At 32.1% G+C, this 19,547-nt stretch overlaps 2 protein-coding genes, 1 long non-coding RNA gene and 1 pseudogene across 3 annotated transcripts; 2 read left to right on the top strand and 2 right to left on the bottom strand.

Moving 5' to 3' along the window:
• The first annotated feature begins 2,014 nt into the window (after positions 1-2,014).
• LOC120159715 lies at positions 2,015-4,411 on the top strand. The gene is made up of 3 exons (XR_005519379.1): positions 2,015-2,274; positions 3,838-4,033; positions 4,127-4,411. It is a non-coding gene; the product is annotated as an uncharacterized LOC120159715 (long non-coding RNA).
• Positions 4,412-5,485: 1,074 nt separating this feature from the next.
• On the bottom strand, positions 5,486-8,890 carry LOC120159767 (annotated as a pseudogene).
• A 4,295-nt stretch (positions 8,891-13,185) lies between these two features.
• LOC120159735 (protein NRT1/ PTR FAMILY 2.7-like) lies at positions 13,186-15,223 on the top strand. The gene is made up of 4 exons (XM_039170297.1): positions 13,186-13,331; positions 13,434-13,651; positions 13,730-14,268; positions 14,375-15,223. Exons 1-4 carry the CDS (start codon positions 13,199-13,201, stop codon positions 15,189-15,191), a joined length of 1,707 nt encoding a protein of 568 aa, XP_039026228.1. The 5' UTR covers positions 13,186-13,198; the 3' UTR covers positions 15,192-15,223.
• Positions 15,224-16,155: 932 nt separating this feature from the next.
• Positions 16,156-19,249, bottom strand: LOC120159736 (exosome complex component RRP4 homolog). The gene is made up of 7 exons (XM_039170298.1): positions 19,095-19,249; positions 18,897-18,998; positions 18,751-18,796; positions 18,539-18,628; positions 17,498-17,563; positions 17,319-17,387; positions 16,156-16,740 (listed from the first exon to the last, which is right to left on the bottom strand). The coding sequence occupies exons 1-7, from the start codon at positions 19,247-19,249 to the stop codon at positions 16,303-16,305; spliced, it is 966 nt and encodes a 321-aa protein (XP_039026229.1). The 3' UTR covers positions 16,156-16,302.
• Positions 19,250-19,547: the final 298 nt, after the last annotated feature.

The following is a 19,547-nucleotide window of genomic DNA, read 5'->3' as shown; positions in this document are numbered from 1 at the left end:
GAATATTTGATTTTTGTTTAAGTTCTGGTAACATCTCTGATCCGATTTTCATCTAGACAGGTTGAAGGTATTATATTGATATTGGACATGTCACGAGATATGTAGTGGAATATGATTGATCAATATATGATTTGTCCTTCTTACATAATGAGAGTAATATCTTATGCTATTTGATTGAGACTATGAAATGCATGACCATGCTCGAATAAATTGATATAAGATATCATAGTTATTCGTTTAAATAGTATACTCGAGATGTCAAGAAATATTAGATAAACTATACAAATGTGATTGATCTATGACTTGTGTTCAATTTAGATATAAAGAAAAATGATTTGGTATATAAAATTTAATCACATAAAGATTATGTCGAATCATGATTTATTGTAACTTAGGTATCAATGATGTATTGCTAAATGTCACTTATTGTTTGTAATATTAGAATCATTCTAGATATTACTGCTAATGTTACATAAATCTACAAGAGTCTATGGTTGAAACGAACAATTATAAACTAAATTACCTAATATTTAGTTAAAAATAATATAGTTTTTTTTAAAAATAATATATGTATTTGATACACACAATATTTTAACTAAAATGAAATTATTATAATTATAAATAATTTACATGTACATTTAAAAATATTATATAGTTAATATATATATATATATATATATATATATATATTTGATACATATATATTTTTAACAAAAATGAAATTATTATAATTATTTTTGTAATTATATATATTTAAAAAATAAATAATTATTATAATCATCAAACTTTATTAAATATAAATATTTATTAGATATAACTCAATCTCTGTTGAAATAGGTTTATATATTTAAATAAGAGATAATTATTAAACTCTATTAAAATATATATATTTATATGATCAAATCTTATATGAGTTTTAATAGATTTATATATTTAAAAAATAAATAATTATTGTAATTATCAAACTATATTAATATATATATAATATTTATGATAAAATTTTATCTGAGTTGAAACAAATCTATATATTTAAAAATATATAATTATTGTAATTATTAAATTCTAATAAAATATATATATTTATTTGATAGAAAATAATCTGAATTGAGATAATTTTTATATTTAAAAAAAAAAGATAATTATTATAATTATTAAACTCTTTTAAAATATAATATTCAATTAAAGATAATATATATATGATAAAATTTTATTTGAGTTGGATTCAATTTTTGAAAGATATATAAAGGCATAAGATTTAACAACCATATTATGCATTGAATGTTTTGATTCTCTGGGTGGATTGTATAAAAGTTGTAACTCTGTCGTGGCGACTTGGAACTCAGCAAATTCGCATTAAAAGTTTCCAGACGAAATAAGGTAATATTTTGAAATATTCTTCCCGATTTATTTCATGTACTTTGATCATTGGAGGAGATCGTTAGATTTTTTTCGATGCGCTATGGGGTGTATCGACGAATCTAATATATTTCACGTCATTTTTAAAAATAATTAAAGAATTATCACTTCAATTATTTTATTTATCTTTCAATAGTGAAAGATCAAAATAAAATCAAAATATAAATATATATATAATTTTTTTTAAAAATAGTTGAATAGTTAAAAAGCGATCATTCTTTATTAACAACTTACCTTAAACTCTTAAATTTTTTATATTTATCCGTTTTACTAAATTTATTTTCTGTTGACTTTTGAATTTTTTTTTTAAAATTTTCACAATAATTATTTAAAAATAATTAAATTTTTATAAAATATATCCCTTTTTAATATAAATATTATATTTTTAGTAATATTAAATTTTTAAATAAAAAGAAATTAAAATTAAAGAAGTCAATATTTGATCATTTTAATAGGATAGAAATATCATATATTTAAAAGATTTTATTTTGGGTACCTTTCAAAACTTAATATTTTGGGTCCCTATAAATTGTGTGTTTCTTTATTTTGGGTACCTTTCAAAGCTTAATATTTTGCTATGAAAACAGATCAACATGAAAGAACTAGATGGCATACAAGGACCAATTAATGTTGGGACAGGTTGTGATTTCAGAAGGCAGGCACTTCACGGTTTTGATGCTCCTGTTACCAAGAAACCTCCAGGCAAGACCTGCAACTGTTTGCCGAAATGATTCTGTTGCCTGTGCTGTTGTTCAAGAAAGAACAAGAAAACCAAGCAGCTGAAGCAGAAGCCTAAGAAGTCGAGGGAAGCTTTGAAGCAGATACATGTTCTTGATAACATTGAAGGGGGAATTACAGGTAATGTTTCACTTAAGTGGGGCCAATTGACAGTTCCTTAATCCTATTATGTAGGCCTGTAAATGAACTGAACGTTCAACGAACCGTTCATGAACCGTGCGGCGGGAAGTTCGTTTATGTGCGTTTATTTATTAAATGAACGAACATGAACAAGATTTTGTGTTCGTTTAATTAAATGAACGAACATGAACATATGTCTCGTTCGTTCATTTATGTTCGTGAACGTTCGGTTATGTTCGTTCGGTTATGTTTGTTTATGTTCGTTCGGTTATATTCGTTTATGTTCATTCATTTATGTTTAACCCAATATTCTTAAATCAATTTTGGTGACCAATTTGTAAGTATCTTAAAAATATTAATTAATCAATTTATGTTCCTATATTCATTTTCCCCCTTTTTTCCCAAACCATAGTGTTCACTGGAGAGTATAGACGATCGCTGGAAGCTTCAAAACAAGTTATATTATAGTGCAATCTGAAGTTTTACAGGTCTGTTTTCATCTCTTTCTTTGTTTTATTTTGCTTAATAGTTGATATGTAAAGTTATTGTGGGTATCTTCACATCTAAAACTCAAGAAAACATCATACTTCTTTCTAGAAATAGATGGAAAGATAAATGTAATAATCGGAAGTATATGAGCATCAATAAAGAGAAAAATATATAGAATTTGCCATAAAACAAAACAAAGGTTTCTATGCAATTTCTGAAAAAGAGTGTAATAGCGAAAGTAATGGGTTTTCTAGAAAGAACCCATTAATAAGTAGAAAATATATTTTGACAATGAACTTTGGTTTTCATAGTTCTTGTGTGACCTTTAGTTGTGGAGTAGACTTTAGGCACGTTAAAATTTTAAATGGTGGTTTAGCAATAATATCAATTATAGTATGTAGCATCGAAGAGATTTCGGATCTATGTTATTGCCTTGTAGTCCAATTTGTACCGTTCGAAATCTTTATGCTGTTAAATTTTTTACTCTGCCAACGGAAATGACCATTATTAACAAACCTCACTAAAGTCTGACATTGATGTCACAAAACTTTTAGCCAGTGAATTTAATAGAATAACGTAGTGGAAAATGATTGTTCATATGTAATCATGGACCACTAAGATAAATGTTATAGCGTTAAATTAAAGTCGTGTGAATCATTTAATATCTTTAAATTATCGATCGAAATATTTAATATCTTCAAACATTTCATCACTGCTAATCAGCTCTTACGCTATTTATCACTGTAGATTTGGTTGATTTGCATTGTCAACTATTTTTCATGAAAGAACAATGGAAGGTAGGGTCTCCAACGTTTATGTTCGTTTATGTTCGTGTTCATTTATGTTCGTGTTCGTTTATGTTCGTTTATTTATTAAATGAACGAACATGAACAAGTTATATTCCTTAATAAACGAACATGAACAAAAAAAAATTTGTTCGTTTATTTATTAAATGAACGAACATGAACATACCTCCGTTCGTATGCGTTCGGTTCGTTTACAGGCCTACTATTATACGCCTACGATGTACTTTTAGTACGACATTCTAAACTAGAACCTGTTTTCTACTATCAGAGTTGAATACTCAGAAGTCATCAGACACGTCAGAAATGAAAATGAAAAAGAAATTCGGTCAGTCCCCTGTTTTCGCGGCTTCCAATCTCTGGAGAATGGCGGGGTTCCTCGAAATGCAAGCCCAGCATCATTACTGAGTGAAGCTGTTCAAGTCATAAGCTGTGGTTATGAAGATAAAACCGAATGGGGGAAGGAAGTGAAACCTTGAAATAAATCCATGTTCTTGATATAGGCAAGTTGTAATTTTATTAACATTGGTTATCCTAAAAAATTTCAACTTGCAACACAGGTTGGCTGGATATATGGGTCGGTGACTGAGGATATCCTGACTGGATTCAAGATGCACTGTCATGGCTGGAGATCTGTGCATTGCATACCCAAACGCCCCGCTTTCAAGGGTTCCGCTCCTATTAACCTCTCAGATCATCTACACCAAGTTATACGTTGGGTTGTCGAATCTGTTGAAATTTTCTTAAGCAGACATTGTCCCATTTGGTATGGACATGGGGGTGGGTTGAAATGGTTGGAACGACTCTCCTACATAAACTCAGTTGTATATCCGTTGACATCGATTCCCTTGATTGTTTACTGTACCCTTCCAGCTATCTGTCTCCTCAGCGGACAGTTTATTGTTTCCACTTTTTCTTGTTTTATGCTCCACACTAAAATTTGGCATTTGGAGAGAAAAGTTGATGAATAATACATTTACAGTCCTAAGCAGCTTTATACGTTTATACATCAAACTGTTCACAACATATCTTCTGAAGTTAGGTTTTGTCTTTTTAGGTTTGTACTATCAACTTTACTATGAAAATATCGGACTTTGGAATTGGAATTATGTGGCTCAAGATAATGATGCATGGTTGATTGACAAAAGATCAACCAAACATGTATGGAAATATAGAGAGATGTTCACAAATTTCACACAAATGCAACTATGGTAATCAACTATACATGGAAATTCTTACACCGTAGCAATCGAAGGTAAAGTGTCAGAAACTACAGTTCACTTTTGGAAAAGTTTTAATCTTGGAATGATGCATATTATATTCTACAAGTTAGGAGGACTTCAGTATCTGATAAGTTAATTTTATTTACGGGGAGAATCTTTGTAGGGAAAAGGTGTATGTATGAGAGTTTGTTCCAAATTAATATTATTAATAAGTATATTATTTCTTCTTATATTCATTGAATCTTTCTGGTTATGAGATTATATATTAGGTCATTTGAATTATGGGAGATTAAATGGCATGCATAAGTTACATTTAATTCTTTATTAGAAAATGCAAAAGATGCATTTTGACTAAAATTACTGGAAAAACATGTTTAATATGCACTACACTATGATTCAAGCACGGAGGGATAAATCAGTTAACTTTCTTACTAAATTATTGCACTACACTACTAAACAAATCCATCAAAATAATGTGACAAACCCAATGCTTTTATGGGTTGTGATGGCATTGGCTATGGAAATTGCTAATAAAACTTGAAATTCGAACATAGCACAAGGCACATCATCAAGTTTATAGTGCCAATGATAAACAGGTCATTACCATCATAATCTTACATTTAGATCATTTGTGTAACAAAGTTGACAAAATAGAACCTACCATCCATCCAACCACATTTTGAAATGGCTCCAACTTCAGACTTTAAACCTTGCTTCATACTCATGGAGTTGCTGCAGCAGTTCCTGGACTTTGTTAATTGATAATATACGTAATGAATCGAGCCTGATATTAGGGTGGAAAACACATTTACCATGAATAAGGCTGGTATTGATCGGCCCTCAAACCATCTCATGTGCATTGCACGTTGAGCTTTACCTGCTGCTTCTATGGAATCAAATCGTAGATAGACAAAACCAGCACTGTTTCTGTTCAAAATATGAAGAGTGTTAACATTTTGCGCAAATATCACTTGGGAAAAAGCAAAGCAAATCCTTCTTTACTCGAATAAATTTTAAATTTTCGTTTATTAAAAAAATGAACCGTGAAATCTGTCAAGTTTAAATGATTAGCCTAACAAAGCTTTAGAATAGAAAATAAGATGTCACTAGTCACTGAATAGCATCTGAAGTCCTACCTTGTAAACAATTATGGTCAAATACCACAAGATATACAACATGGACAATCACCATACACTTACAAATGTCAGTCTAAACAGTTTCCTCAAAGTTCAAAGCATACAATCAGATTACTGGCAGTAAAAATTGAGAGCTACGCCCATTGATGACCCTATATTTCCAGTCTACAGAACACCTAATTGAAGGATGCAAATTCCAGTATTAAAATCAATAGATAGTCTTCACATGAATTGTTATATATAGAACACAGGTAAAACATATTAGGAATTCTAATGCAAAATCCAGTAACTCAAAGGAATAAATGACAGCAATGGACAAAGAAGAGGTATCCATATGTCACTACACTCAAAAGCTCCTTCAGTTCCTTTTAAAGAAAGCCGTCCAAAACTCATCTTCAATTACATATTTAGAGATTAATAGAGCTATTAAGTAAAACAAACAATGCATAGCTTGACAGAACTTACCCTTTGTTAAACATAGATAATCATTTGGTATTTATTAATAAAAAAAATTGAAAGAGGCTATAAAAGTACCTTATCCACACCATTGAACAAACATAATAACAAGGTCAACAAAAAATGGATGAAAGAAAATTAGCTTATAAAATGTAACAAACAGTGGAATGCTTACTTGTCCACATATATATGCTTCACCCTGCCATATTAGCTGCATTCTTCTTCAACATCCTCTTTAATTTCCAAATCAAATTCAGGTTCAACCTACAATAGAATTTACAGAAATCACTAACTCATACAACAAAGAAAAAGCAAAAACAAAAGCAGACAAAAGGTAACAAGAAAATAGCATGTTCAGAACAAGAGAACTCCAAACCTCAGATGCAGGATCAAACATATTCTTCAACAACAAACACTCACTGGGATGTCCAATAGGATCAAGGGGTGTAGTAGACATGATTGGAGGAAGAATTGGTGCTGGATATGCAGCTTGTCCATTGACAGGTAGCGTAACAGCCTGTGAATTAGGAGCTGACCCATTAAGGAGGGTATCCAAGGGAGCTCGTAATACTGCAAAATTATTACATTGGACATTTATACTATCATAAAATCTCTGACTGAAGCGAACTCAGTTGGGGAAAAAAGACAAATAAATAAATATAGTTATTTTAATAAATGTTTAAAATTGAAATTATTTGTGCCTTTTTACACGACAAGTATCCATCCACATAAGCCCATCTTTTTGCTTAAAAATACCTACCCACATTTTATCCATGTATTATTTTTTTATGACAATATAATTACTTAAAAGAATATTTTCTTCAGACAGTGGCTGCATCAAATTCTAGTTATTATTGAAGTCCCTGATTGAGTTTGGCGTTAAGATCAAGTGAAAACAACTCGGTCAAAAATTATAATAGACCAAAATCTAAAACAATAACAAAAAAAATAGTATGTCTTAAAAATTTTTTACTTAAAGAGTTGAGAAAACTTCCCACTTTAACAAAGGACTACATGAATAACTCATCTCTTCAAATAATAACAGTAAATACTCACATTGTGGGTGTACTTAATTTTAGTATTATACTATTATTAAACTGTAAACAACTATTTGAAATACAAACCTTGTTGCAATACCAGAGCGATCCAGTTTCTGCATAAGCAATGCTCTTGATTGAGCATTCAAAGCCTGGATAAAAGATACACAAGATAATTAAGCAGAAAAAGGAAGAGCAACTTTGCAAGAAAGAAGCAGATTCCACTTCCTACGAACTACTATTAGGAGGAGATAACTGAGCACAAATCTACAAAAACCAGTATTCATAAAAGACAACTATAATAATATGCATTTTAGCTCACCAAACAACCACCCTCCTCATCATCAAAGTCGGCAGATTTTGCTGCAGGATCTTGGGTACCAACATGATCAGTAACAGATGAAACCTAAACACAAATATAACCATAAAGATGTTAATTGGGAAGACAACAATAAAGAGCAAATTATTGTAACAGAAGAACAGACTTTCAATTAGACTTCAGACAACATAAGTTACAAGCTCATGAAACTAACAATCATACCTTAATGGTTCGACCAGCGATTTCCAGCTTCCCATTCAATGCACCTTGAGCTGCTTTTGCATGTTCAAGTTGGTCAAACTGTAAAGAACAAACAAGTATGTGTTTATCTATTTACCATAAAGGAAACAAGCATTATAAACTTTTAATTATAACTAACCTGAACAAACCCAAAACTTTTGCATTGCCCAGTTTCAAGATCAAGTGGTAATTGGACAAGCTCCACGGGACCAAAAGGTTCAAAAATCAATGAAAACAGAAAAGGGGAGTTGGTTTTTTTTTTTGAAGATTCGAGGCCTTTCCACGACGAACGGAAGTGAGTCTCGGCGAGTGGTTAGCGGGGTTTTGGTTGGAATGGGGTGGCGCTCCTACTAGTACCGACGGTGACAATCACGGCGACTGACGATGAAGATCGGGGATAGAAGTTCGAACAATCTTCTCACGATTTGGGATGAATAGTGGATGATGAGTATGAATCGAGGGTCGAGGTGTGCTCAGGAGGCAACTTCGGTGACGATGTTGATGGCGGTGTGAGCCATCGCTGATCGGAGGTGGAGTGAACGAGAGTTATTTTTATGTGTGTGAGAAGAAGAAGAAGAAGAAGAAGAACGGGAAATAAGTGTCACGGCAGTTAAAACTAACAGGATTGACCTTATTGAAAACAAATTAAAAGTTTGATGATTGTATTGTAAGTTTCAAAAGTTGACTAATCAAAATGCAAGTATTCTAAAAATTTAGGGATTGTTTATATACTTTACTCTAAAGAAAATTATAATATCAAAAAGGGTAAACTACGCATTTAGTACCTAAACTATCACTTTTGATCCGTTTTAATACATAAACTTTCATTTTTTCAAAATCATACCTAACATTTAATTTTTGTTTCATTTTAATATATGTCATTAAAAATTTGAAGGACGAACTAACGTGACATAGCTCCGATGGTCAAAATACCAATATGAATGATGGACCACAAGAGATGACAAGTCAACCAAAATAGTCCAATTTCAGGCTCATCGAACGGTGGACCATGGAGATTGAAGGATGAAGAAATCGAAAGATTGAAGCGTTTACCGGTGAAACAGAGGTTAAAATTGCATTTATGGGGTCAAAAAAGCGTGAGTTGGAAAGTCTGGGCTTCATCAAGTCAAGTTATAAAATAGAATTCGAATAACTCAAAAGTTTTAGTAATTAGTGGATTGATTTTTAAGTTTGAGTCGAGTCCCCCAACTCTACATTATATATGTATATCACATATGAAAAAATATGAAGAAATATATATATGTATATTGTGTATGGTTACATAAAACCGTTTAAATTGGAAACAAATAGTATTATAACATTATATATATATATATATATATATATAATTAAATTTAAACAGAAATCAGAATAACTCAACTCGAATTTAATAAACTCGACTTGAAAAAATTTTAAACAAAATTTCAATTATTAAACTCGAATAACTTAATTTTTTTTAACTTAACTTCACTGGATTGTATGTTCACTCATAATTTCAATTGACGTACTCTATTATGAGTCAAACAATTTCTTGTCTATGAACTCTAGTTATAACCTTAGGTTTCAAAACTGCACCTAAGACGCCAGACGCATGTAGGTGCAAAGCAAAACGTCTTTGGAGTCTTAGGCACAACGTGAAACGGGAAACCCTTCCAAACACGGGTTTCGAGGGTTTTTCTGCATAAACGTTAGGCGAAACATAAAAAAGGAAGAAAATAGGAAGAAGAACATCTTAAAAAAATATAAGATAAAAAGTGCAGTAAAAGAATGGCTATATGGAACGACAAAATCTTTATATTTTATTCATTACATTTTTCTCATTCTCTTATTCCCAACACATATAAGGTTTATATAACCTATTAATCAACCCATCTGAAGCTTTAGGAGTGTGGAGAAAATGCTTTAAGAGTGAATTAATATGTTTACATAACCTATTAATCAACAAGAAATGATAAAAGAATAGAATGTGGAGAAAATGCTTTATGAGTGAATTAATAGTAATGGATGTGAATACATTCTAGAATTAATATATAAATTTTTTAACACAAAAATTACATTTTGCCTATAAAAATCGGATGCCTTCGTCTTGTACTTAGGTTTCACGGACCTTTTACGTCTTCATATATCTAACGCTCTTTAAAAGCTTAGAACTCAATCCAACAAACTCCAATGAATTTTATGTCAAGTCTCCAACAGATTAAATATGTCGTTGGTGGAAGCCGAAGATCAAGCCTCTTAAAGGCGTGGAAATCTGAGCCCAGCAGGCATCAAAGATGGTGATAAGGTTGGGTTAAGTTTCTCCGAGTCCAGTGTAGTGGCTGAGCCGCGGTGCATTTGCTGAACTATTAGCTGTCAATGAAGATGGCCGGCCTCTCAGTACCCCCACTAGTAAATGGTTGAAAGTGCGCCTCGGAAACATTATGTTTTCAATCACGAGCATTATTTTATTATTGCTTTTGATACGTAAAATTTTTAATTTTGTTTTTTAGTAAACAAATCTCATTTTGCTAACAATTGCTCAAATCAACAATGTCCCCATGATTAATTTCTTACTATAGTCTATAGGAATGAAGTCAACACTATGTTTTAGCAATAAACATTTCAAATGCCAAAACACGCTAACGAAAAGGATAAGGGAAAAGATTAAAGAAAATATATTGTATCTTTAAAACAATTACCTAATACATCTGACCCTCCATCTTCCAAGATAATGAGTTTTTAATAAATTCTAGGGTAAAGTACATAAATGGTACATCAACTATAAGGTGTTGCTTTGTTAAGTCATCGACTATTAAAATTTACAAATGACCACCAACTATTTATATGTTCCAAACTCATCATTTTCTATTAAAAAAATTGACGGCCTTTTGAGTTAGACGTTAACTTGTTGATTGAGATATGATAAAATCTTATCATAGAATCGTTTGAAGCGTGTTTTATGGATTGAGTCTTCATTTACATTTTGTCGTCGAACCAGTGCTTGGGATATTATGTCGTCGAGTCAATGCTTGAAATATTATGTTGTCGAGCCAGTGCTTAAAAGTGACGACAATGCCAATAGACATCATTAAAATATAATTTTATCATATCTCAGTCATAGGTTAAAGTCCAACTCAAACGACCATCAATTTTTTAACATAAAACGATGAGTTGGAACATATGAATAGTCAGGTGACCATTTTGTAACTTTTAATAGTCAGAGGACTCAACAAAGCAATGTTCTATAGTCGGGGGACTATTTTGTAACTTTTAATAATAAGGGAATTCAACAAAACAACACCATATAGTCGATGAACCATTTATGTACTCTACCCTAAATTTAAAAAAATATATATATAACATACTTTAAAAATTATACGATAATTAACCTAGGAATCAATATATATATATATATATATATATATATATATATATATATATATACGATAATTAAATTTAAACATAATTTAAAAGGTACAACTTGGATCATTATTGGTGTTGTGTTCCATACCTAATATTCTTGGTGTTGGGTTTGTTATCATTACATGATCAGTATGATATATCTTTAGGAAAATGTATATAATATTTCTCCAAACCACATGGACCATCTTATGACATTTAGGAAAGTTGACTAAACTTGTAGTTGGTAGGAAGGAGGAAAAAACAGTTTATTATTTGAAAAACCAATAATAACCAATATAGTTATAATCAATTCTCCATATATTTAAAAGTTATATATTTTTTATTAGTTTTTTAATAATTTTTTTATATGAACATTGTATTGATCTTAAGTAACTAGATTTATATGTAATGATCAGTGGCGAAACTTGGTGGGTGGGGGATAATTTAAATTTTAAAAAATTATAGGTTTAAATTAAAAATTTTGAAGGGATCAATTTACATTTTTTCAAAAAATTGGGGTCTAACTAAAGTTTTTAAAAATTTGAGAACCTTAATGAGAATTTTTAAAATTTATTTGGAGGGGTTTAGTTAAAAATATTTCAAACATTTAAAGATTAATATGAATTTTTAAAAATGATGTGGAACTAAATTAAAAATTTTAAAGGCCTAAACTATGAATTTTCAAATTTTGGGAGGACCGTGGCCCCATTAGCCTTCATTTTGTTTCGCTATTGTTAATAATTATAAAAAATATTCTTATTGTATGTTTATATTAGGAAAATAATTGTAAGCCTTTATAGTAATTCTCAATATCTCATCTTTTTGATAGAACTAATGGCTTGTATAAAAAAATAAAAGACGAAGGTTGAGAAAAGACTAATAATTAAATCCATGCAAATCATATTACATGCCTGGAAAAATAAGAATTTTTTTATTTATTGATAATACACAACTACTCAAACTCTAGACCTTTAAAAAGATTTATACTCTATTTTATTACTAAAGTCACGTGATGAGTTCAAAACATTTAAGTTAGATTGATTAATAATGACTTGAAACAATGTGTGGAGTATTAAATATTAAGAAAATGTCACGTTTTGGAAAGGTTTAAGACATTAATCTTATATTGGAAAAGAAAAGAGAGATCTGAAGTTTATAAATGGTTGCCCTGCATATCCTAATATTTAGTTTTGCTTCGTTTTAGTACCTCGTCTTTTAAGACTTAAAGGGTGATTTGCACGTGGCACCTCTTTAATGGATAAATTACATCATTCATCACTCAACTATCTTATCACTCTTATTTTGGTCACAAAAGTTTATTTTTTTTTAATTTAATTACTTAACTTTCAAATTACTCATAATTTAATCATTCTAACTTTCAAATTTATTTTTTACTTTTAATTAAATATTAATAAGATAATAATAAAAAATGTCATGTCACAAAAATTATTAATAAAATAAATTAGGGTGATTAAAATAGGAGTAATTTGAAAGTTGAGTAGTTAAATTGAAATTTTTTAAACTTTAATACCAAAATAGGAGTGAGAAGATAGTTGAGTGATGAACAATATAATCTATCCATAAAAATGCAGTGCCGTTAAATTTTTAACGACGAGGTAATAAAATGAAACAAAAAATAAATGTTAGGAATGATTTTAAAAAATTAAAAGTTAATATATTAAAATAGACTAAAACTGATAATTTAGATAATAAATATGTAATTTACCTTAATGGTCCTCGTAGTGATGTTACTGTATAAACGACACAATACTACTATATAAACAGTCTATAAATGACTGCCTCGCCCAAACCATTTCATCTCCAAAACCTCAAAGCCAAAATGTCATCCACGGATCAGTTGCAACAGTCAGCTGTTACTGCCACCTCCACGAATGGCGACTCTGAATCACTGTCACACATGTTAAGTTCCGGCCGTGAACGTGGCGGTTGGGTCACCTTTTTCTTTATTTCAGGTCTCTCTCTCTCTCTCTCTCTCTCTCTCTCTTTGTTTCTCTCCTTCAAACATGTCTAAAACCATGCTGTAATGAAACTGCTTTGGTGGTGTGTTTCAACAGCAACTTTGACAGGATTGATGATAGCTGGTTGGGGATGGCTGACGAATTTGATCGTGTATTTGATCGAGGAGTTCAATGTCAAGAGCATTGACGCTACTCAGATAGCCAATGTGGTCAACGGTTCCATCAATTTGATCCCAATTATTGGAGCTGTTTTGGCCGACTCTTTCCTTGGTTCTTTCCATGTCGTTTCAATCTCTTCACTCTTCTCTTTACTGGTATATACACACCCTACTCTTAATTCCCAGAGATCAGTAAATACGATTTCTAATGTCCATTTTTGTAAACCTTTCCAGGGAATAATTGTTCTAACCTTAACAGCAACACTTAGCCATTTGAGACCACACTGTGAAACAGATTCAAGCTTGTGCAATGGTCCATCGAAGCTCCACTTAGCTGTTCTATATTCTGGTATCACCTTGGCATCAATAGGCCTGGGGGTGGTTCGTTTCATATTAGCAACATTAGGAGCCAATCAATTCGATAATCCTCAAGATCAAGGAAGATTCTTCAACTGGTTTTTCTTCACATTCTATGCAGCCTGTGTTGTTAGTTCAATAGGCATCGTCTATGTAGAGGATAATATTAGTTGGGGACTTGGATTTGGAATTTGTGCAGCGTTTAATTTTCTGGGTTTTATTATTTTCTTGCTGGGAAATCGTTTCTACCGCCATGATAAGCCTCGAGGAAGCCCTTACACGAGTTTGGCTCGTGTGATTGTTGCTGCAATACGAAAGAGGAAAGTCTTGGTTTCATCTGAAAGCAAGGATTATCACCATGAGATTAATGATGAAGATGGAAAATCCATTGCTACAATGCCTAAACGGAGCTTCAGGTATGAATACTTATTACTCCTTATGGACCGAGAGGACCGAGAGGAAGTTTCAAATTCTCATATAATTTATATATTTTCTTTGTATTTTTCCATTGATAACACGTAGGTTCTTGAACAATGCCGCTATGAAAACTGAAGGAGACATTAATTCAGATGGATCCATAGCCAAGCCATGGAGATTATGCTCTGTTCAACAGGTTGAGGACTTGAAAACTCTTGTCAGAATTTCCCCATTATGGGCCAGCACTGTATTTTTAACTACCCCAATTGCAATTCAAAACAACATGACAGTTCTCCAAGCTCTAGCAATGGATCGTCACCTCGGCTCCGATTTCAAGATCCCCGCCGGTTCAATTACGATCGTGGTTTTAATCTCCTCGGCCACCTTCATCGCCCTGTTGGACCGGTTTCTTTACCCCAATTGGAAGAACCTGACAGGCCGGTCATTAACACCCTTGCAAAAAATCGGAACAGGCCACGTTTTCAACATCCTAAGCATGGCGATCTCCGCCGTGGTGGAGTCAAAGAGGCTAAAAACAGCCCACGAAAACCACCTCCAAGGCCAGCAGGGTGGAACCGCCGCCGTGGTGCCAATGCTGGCCTTATGGCTGTTTCCTCAACTCATCGTAGTTGGCATCGGAGAAGCTTTCCATTTCCCGGGGAACGTTTCGTTGTACTATCAAGAATTCCCCGTTTCCATGAAAAGCACAGCGACTTCCATGATTTCCATTGTTGTCGGCGTCGCTTTCTACGTCAGCGCAACGGCGGTTGATCTGATAAGGAACGTCACCGGATGGTTACCGGATGATATTAACGAGGGAAGATTAGACAGTGTTTACTGGATTTTCGTGGTGTTGGGGTTACTTAATTTTGGTTATTTTTTACTGTGTGCTAAGCTTTACAGGTATCAAAATCTTCAATAATAAGGGTTTATTGAATATAAAATTATGATTTTGAATAAAATGATAGAATATGATTATAAAAATAAAATTATAAAGAATATTATATTAATTTTGTCAAAATAATTTTTAGACTGATGAAAAAACTTATTTTTTTAGAATCTACGTATTTTAAAAACAAAAATTATTATCAATTATTTTGGACACAATTTATTTAAAATAATGCATTTGTCTTAAATGCATCAATTTTTTTGACTTCATGTCCAAAAACATGGAAGGGTTGAATTTTTTTATGAGTTTGTTCTTATCAAATATAAAAATACGTTTGTCTTAAAGGCATCTTATGTTAATATAGGTTGGATGCATTCTTCTTAAATAAATCTGTCTACATGATTTAAAATGTAATTTCCATAATTGAATGCTCTTGTCCTAAATGCATTGTTGTTAACATGACTGTGATTTTAATGCATTTGTCCTTAATGTATTGATGTCCACTTGAGTATGATCTTGAGTTTAGGAATTTTAGTGGGTTTTTTTTTCAGATTTTAAAGAAATTTTAGATTTTTTTAAATAATTTTTTTAAAAATTTATAAATGTACCGTGTGTCATATTTTAAGTGGTTGATGAATTTTTTTAATAGATGTGATAAAATTGAGTTTAAAATGATAATGGAAAAAATATTAGACATTTAAAATAAACAAGTGGTATAATTTTACACTTATTCTCAATTTAGCTTTCTGAATATTGATTCTTTAAGTTAAAATTGATGGTGGGAATTTTTAATTTGATTTTATTTTTATTCACAACTTTTTTAAAAGGTTTGAAGAAAACTATAAAAAGGGGGGAAAAATTAAACGTTGTGATCATATTGAGTATTAGGAAGTTCACTCTTATTTAATTTATCTTGAAAACATCTTTTCAAGTATTTTCGTGAGGATTTAAGTGTTGATCTTGTATATACATAAACTTCTAAAACGCGCGGTAATTTTGCAATCTCAGGTGAAAACCATTAAAATTCCATAGAATAATGATTCTAGACAGGAACAATTTTGGACCAGGTTCATCATTTGCCTAACATTTGGAAAAGATTAGCAACATTACCTTGAACAAGAACTGTTTACAACCGAATATCGAATCATCTTCTCCGCTTTCCCATCAAGCTTCTCCGCTCGGCTTCCCTTTCAGCAACCAGAACATGAAACTCTGATCCTAGCATGTCATGTATATCGATTTTCAATGAGCTGCTCAATTCAACGGTCTCCATGATCAAATCTGCATCCATACTGAAACCTAAAGTAGACAATACACGGACAGCATTCGCAGTTCTGCATATGTTCTGCCTCATCTCTAGAGGGGTATGAGTTTGGTTTTTTTCTTCAAGAACCATGGATTGTTCAGAACTATTAGCTTGATCCACTGCCATACTGTCTCTGGTTTCGACATGTTCACCAACCCATATGAATCCATTGCGTCCGAGTATCAAGTCAATTCCAAAATGTTCAAGGTGATGGAAATGCGATTTGCTTTTCTTCACTAGGTAAGGATCAACTATGAGCAATTGGCCCTTCTCAAGCTGTAGTGTGAATTACATCAGCAACAGCTTTAATATCATAGACATGCAAGGCATATTGAGTATTGCACGAAAAAAACTAATTAAAGAAACAAAATTTAAGGCAAGGCTTACTATATGCAAAGATTGCATATGTATGAAAGGATTCACAGATATACAACCACCTTTCTTGTGCCTTGAGACCTTAGATCACAAAAAGTTAAGTTCCTAATAACCTAAATACTTCTCCCTTTTTTACAGCATGCTTCGTGGAATTATCCCACACATTTTCATGACCAAGTTAAAGCATTTGGTTACATTCCAACATGAAGATTTGCCTTGCAGCTCTATAATTCTTGGTGCAAGAAAGTTACAATTTCGCTAAATATAAAGAGGGAAAGAAAAAGAAACAATAAGCAGACAGCTAAAGCATTATTCCTTCAATTTATTCCAATTCATAATTTTTTTCATGAACCGTGACATAAAAAAGCTTATGATCTCATTCTTTTTTCACATATTGCTTATTTTGAGACAAACACACATTTTTTACAGAAAGCAAGGCCAAAGCAGAAGGCATAAACAAAGATTTTCTAAGTAGATACCTTTCCATACTTTTGACTTCTTGCTTGGAGTTGTAAGCTGCCATCATGTTGGAAATTGCGAACCTCAGCCTGAGAAAAAAAGAATGTTCTATAACACTGATGTTTATCATCTTATTCAATCTGTTGTCACATAGGAACTTTATAAAACAATAAACAAATAAGTCGGCCGCAGGACTTACACAGACAACATCATTCTCTTCAAAGATACCACGCATGTTTAGTTCATCCAAAGCAGTTCGCCGCCTCTAACAAAAACAATCAATAGTGAAATTTAAAACAATAAAATTTGTAAGCAGTGGAAGCAAAAACTTATAACAAAACTCAGGGTTTAGTCAGCATATCACACAAAAAGCCGCCATCATAAACATTTCCCCTCTCACTAGACACAGGTTTAACATACAACTGTTGGACTTTGTGGCATATGTCTGTAATGAGAGCCAATCTTTCACTGACTTGACAAAAATATAGACTTGGCTTTTATCCGTGGTGATTTAGTCTCAGTTAATTGGAACTACTATCTAAAGAGGCAATAGAAGGACTCAGAACCTTACTATGGTAAATTAATACAAACTGACACTTTAACTATCAGATACTCGAAGACCAGAGATAGCATAGTAACAAGTTAAAGAAAACTCTCCCTCTAGAAGAAAAAAGTCCCATTTTTACAAGAAAAGCAAAAAAAAAAAACACTTTTGTTTCTATTGTCAGGCTGGTCATTTTTGCACTATGATTAGTGTAAATTCAGCTCAACCTCTAGCAGTTTTCGACGGCAAGTTGATCAGGCCAGAAATATGTGAATAGTCAAGGGAGACTCCTGCAGTCACTTTGCTTCTTATTCAAACATAACAAGCTGCTAATCAAGTTCAAGCCTGATTTTTCATTTATCCAGTTAATTTTAAATTATCCAACAATAACTAACACATAAAACATATTGTTAATCATTGAGCTGGTGTGAACAAACCAAAATAAACATAAGATCAGAAACTTATAACTGTTATCCAGATAATATCCTAAGAATATTCTGAAACATAAAAAAAATGATGGAAGGCTGACTAAAACAGAAATGCTAATCTAGGATATAGCAGGATTACTGAACTCTTAATTAAGCATACATTTCAGCACATATTCTAACTGCTTGCAACTTAATAGTTTAAGACATCCATCCTAGTCTTAGTTTTGCTTCAAAGGGTAGTACAAGTTACAATCGATATACAAGTTACCTGAATACCATCAGGCATGTTCATCGAGGAAAGCATTAAAACGGCATCTTGGCTGAAATTGATTTCCAATCTCCACCGCTTTTGAGCAACCTAAAAAATCCGAAAGAAAGCTAAACAAATTTTATAGAACTACCAAATTGATTGAGTTTGTTTCCAAGATACGTGTGTACCTAGAAATGGTGAAAATATTTTCTTGCATTTTAAGACATTACCTCAACTACACGTCCCACTACAATATCCCCAACCTCTGGCTTGTACCTCAAAGATTTAACATTTGAAATTAATCAAATTCCCCAATAAAGAAAAAAAAAAGGAGAGAATTGCATTTGGATTGAAGAGTAATTTTTTTTTAGAATACCTAGCTCGTAAGCCCCGAACATAGACCAGTTTGTTGATGCGCTCCACCACGCCACACACAGTTGCCACCAATTCGCCATTGAGGTCCGTTGTTCCATGCCCCCTTCAAAATTTTCAGAAAAGAGAAAAAAGAGTTAAATCTATTTGTATATAAAATCAAGATACAGCTGAACTGAATAATTTTGGGAGTTGGGGGTACTTGAGAAAAGCGTCTTCGTAGTTGACAGGAATAGTATCGGCGACGGTAACTGAAGCGTCGGAATTGGCCTTAGAAGAGAGGGATTGTAGCTTTTCGAATGCTCTTTGAAGTCGTATTCTTTGCGTTTGGCTCAACGGCAGCTGTAATCCTCTCATTTTTTTGATCTGCAAATCAGCAAAAGCTTGGTTTTGTAGTACTCGAAACTCTGGCTGTAAAACATAAGAACCCTAAACCCTAATCATTAAGTATTACCCTTTTTTACTTGGGTAAACCACACAAATTGTCATTGAAGTATGAGTCAGTTACTTTTTTAGTACTGAAGTTTAAACAATAATGGCTTGGTCACTAAAGTTTCAAAAATAATGGCTTGGTCATTAAAGTTATCGTTTTATAACAAATTGGTTACTCAACCATTAACCGTCGATACTGAGATAATGGAATACTGATGTGACA

This window comes from Hibiscus syriacus, unplaced genomic scaffold, assembly GCF_006381635.1.
Source record: "Hibiscus syriacus cultivar Baekdansim isolate YM2019G1 unplaced genomic scaffold, ASM638163v2 tig00111372_pilon, whole genome shotgun sequence".
NCBI lineage: Eukaryota > Viridiplantae > Streptophyta > Magnoliopsida > Malvales > Malvaceae > Hibiscus > Hibiscus syriacus.
Note: the sequence above shows the minus strand (reverse complement) of the source record. Positions and strands in the feature narration are given on the sequence as shown.

Bases quoted from the DNA above. Each gene is read 5' to 3' on its own strand.
- LOC120159735 (XM_039170297.1), top strand. From the start codon at position 13,199: ATGTCATCCACGGATCAGTTGCAACAGTCAGCTGTTACTGCCACCTCC. The intron at 13,652-13,729 runs GTATATACACAC...AAACCTTTCCAG, and splicing joins CTTCACTCTTCTCTTTACTG to GGAATAATTGTTCTAACCTT. The intron at 14,269-14,374 runs GTATGAATACTT...GATAACACGTAG, and splicing joins ATGCCTAAACGGAGCTTCAG to GTTCTTGAACAATGCCGCTA.
- LOC120159736 (XM_039170298.1), bottom strand. From the start codon at position 19,249: ATGAGAGGATTACAGCTGCCGTTGAGCCAAACGCAAAGAATACGACTT. The intron at 18,999-19,094 runs GTACCCCCAACT...AAAATTTTGAAG, and splicing joins TACGAAGACGCTTTTCTCAA to GGGGCATGGAACAACGGACC. The intron at 16,741-17,318 runs GTATCTACTTAG...TTCACACTACAG, and splicing joins GAAGTCAAAAGTATGGAAAG to CTTGAGAAGGGCCAATTGCT.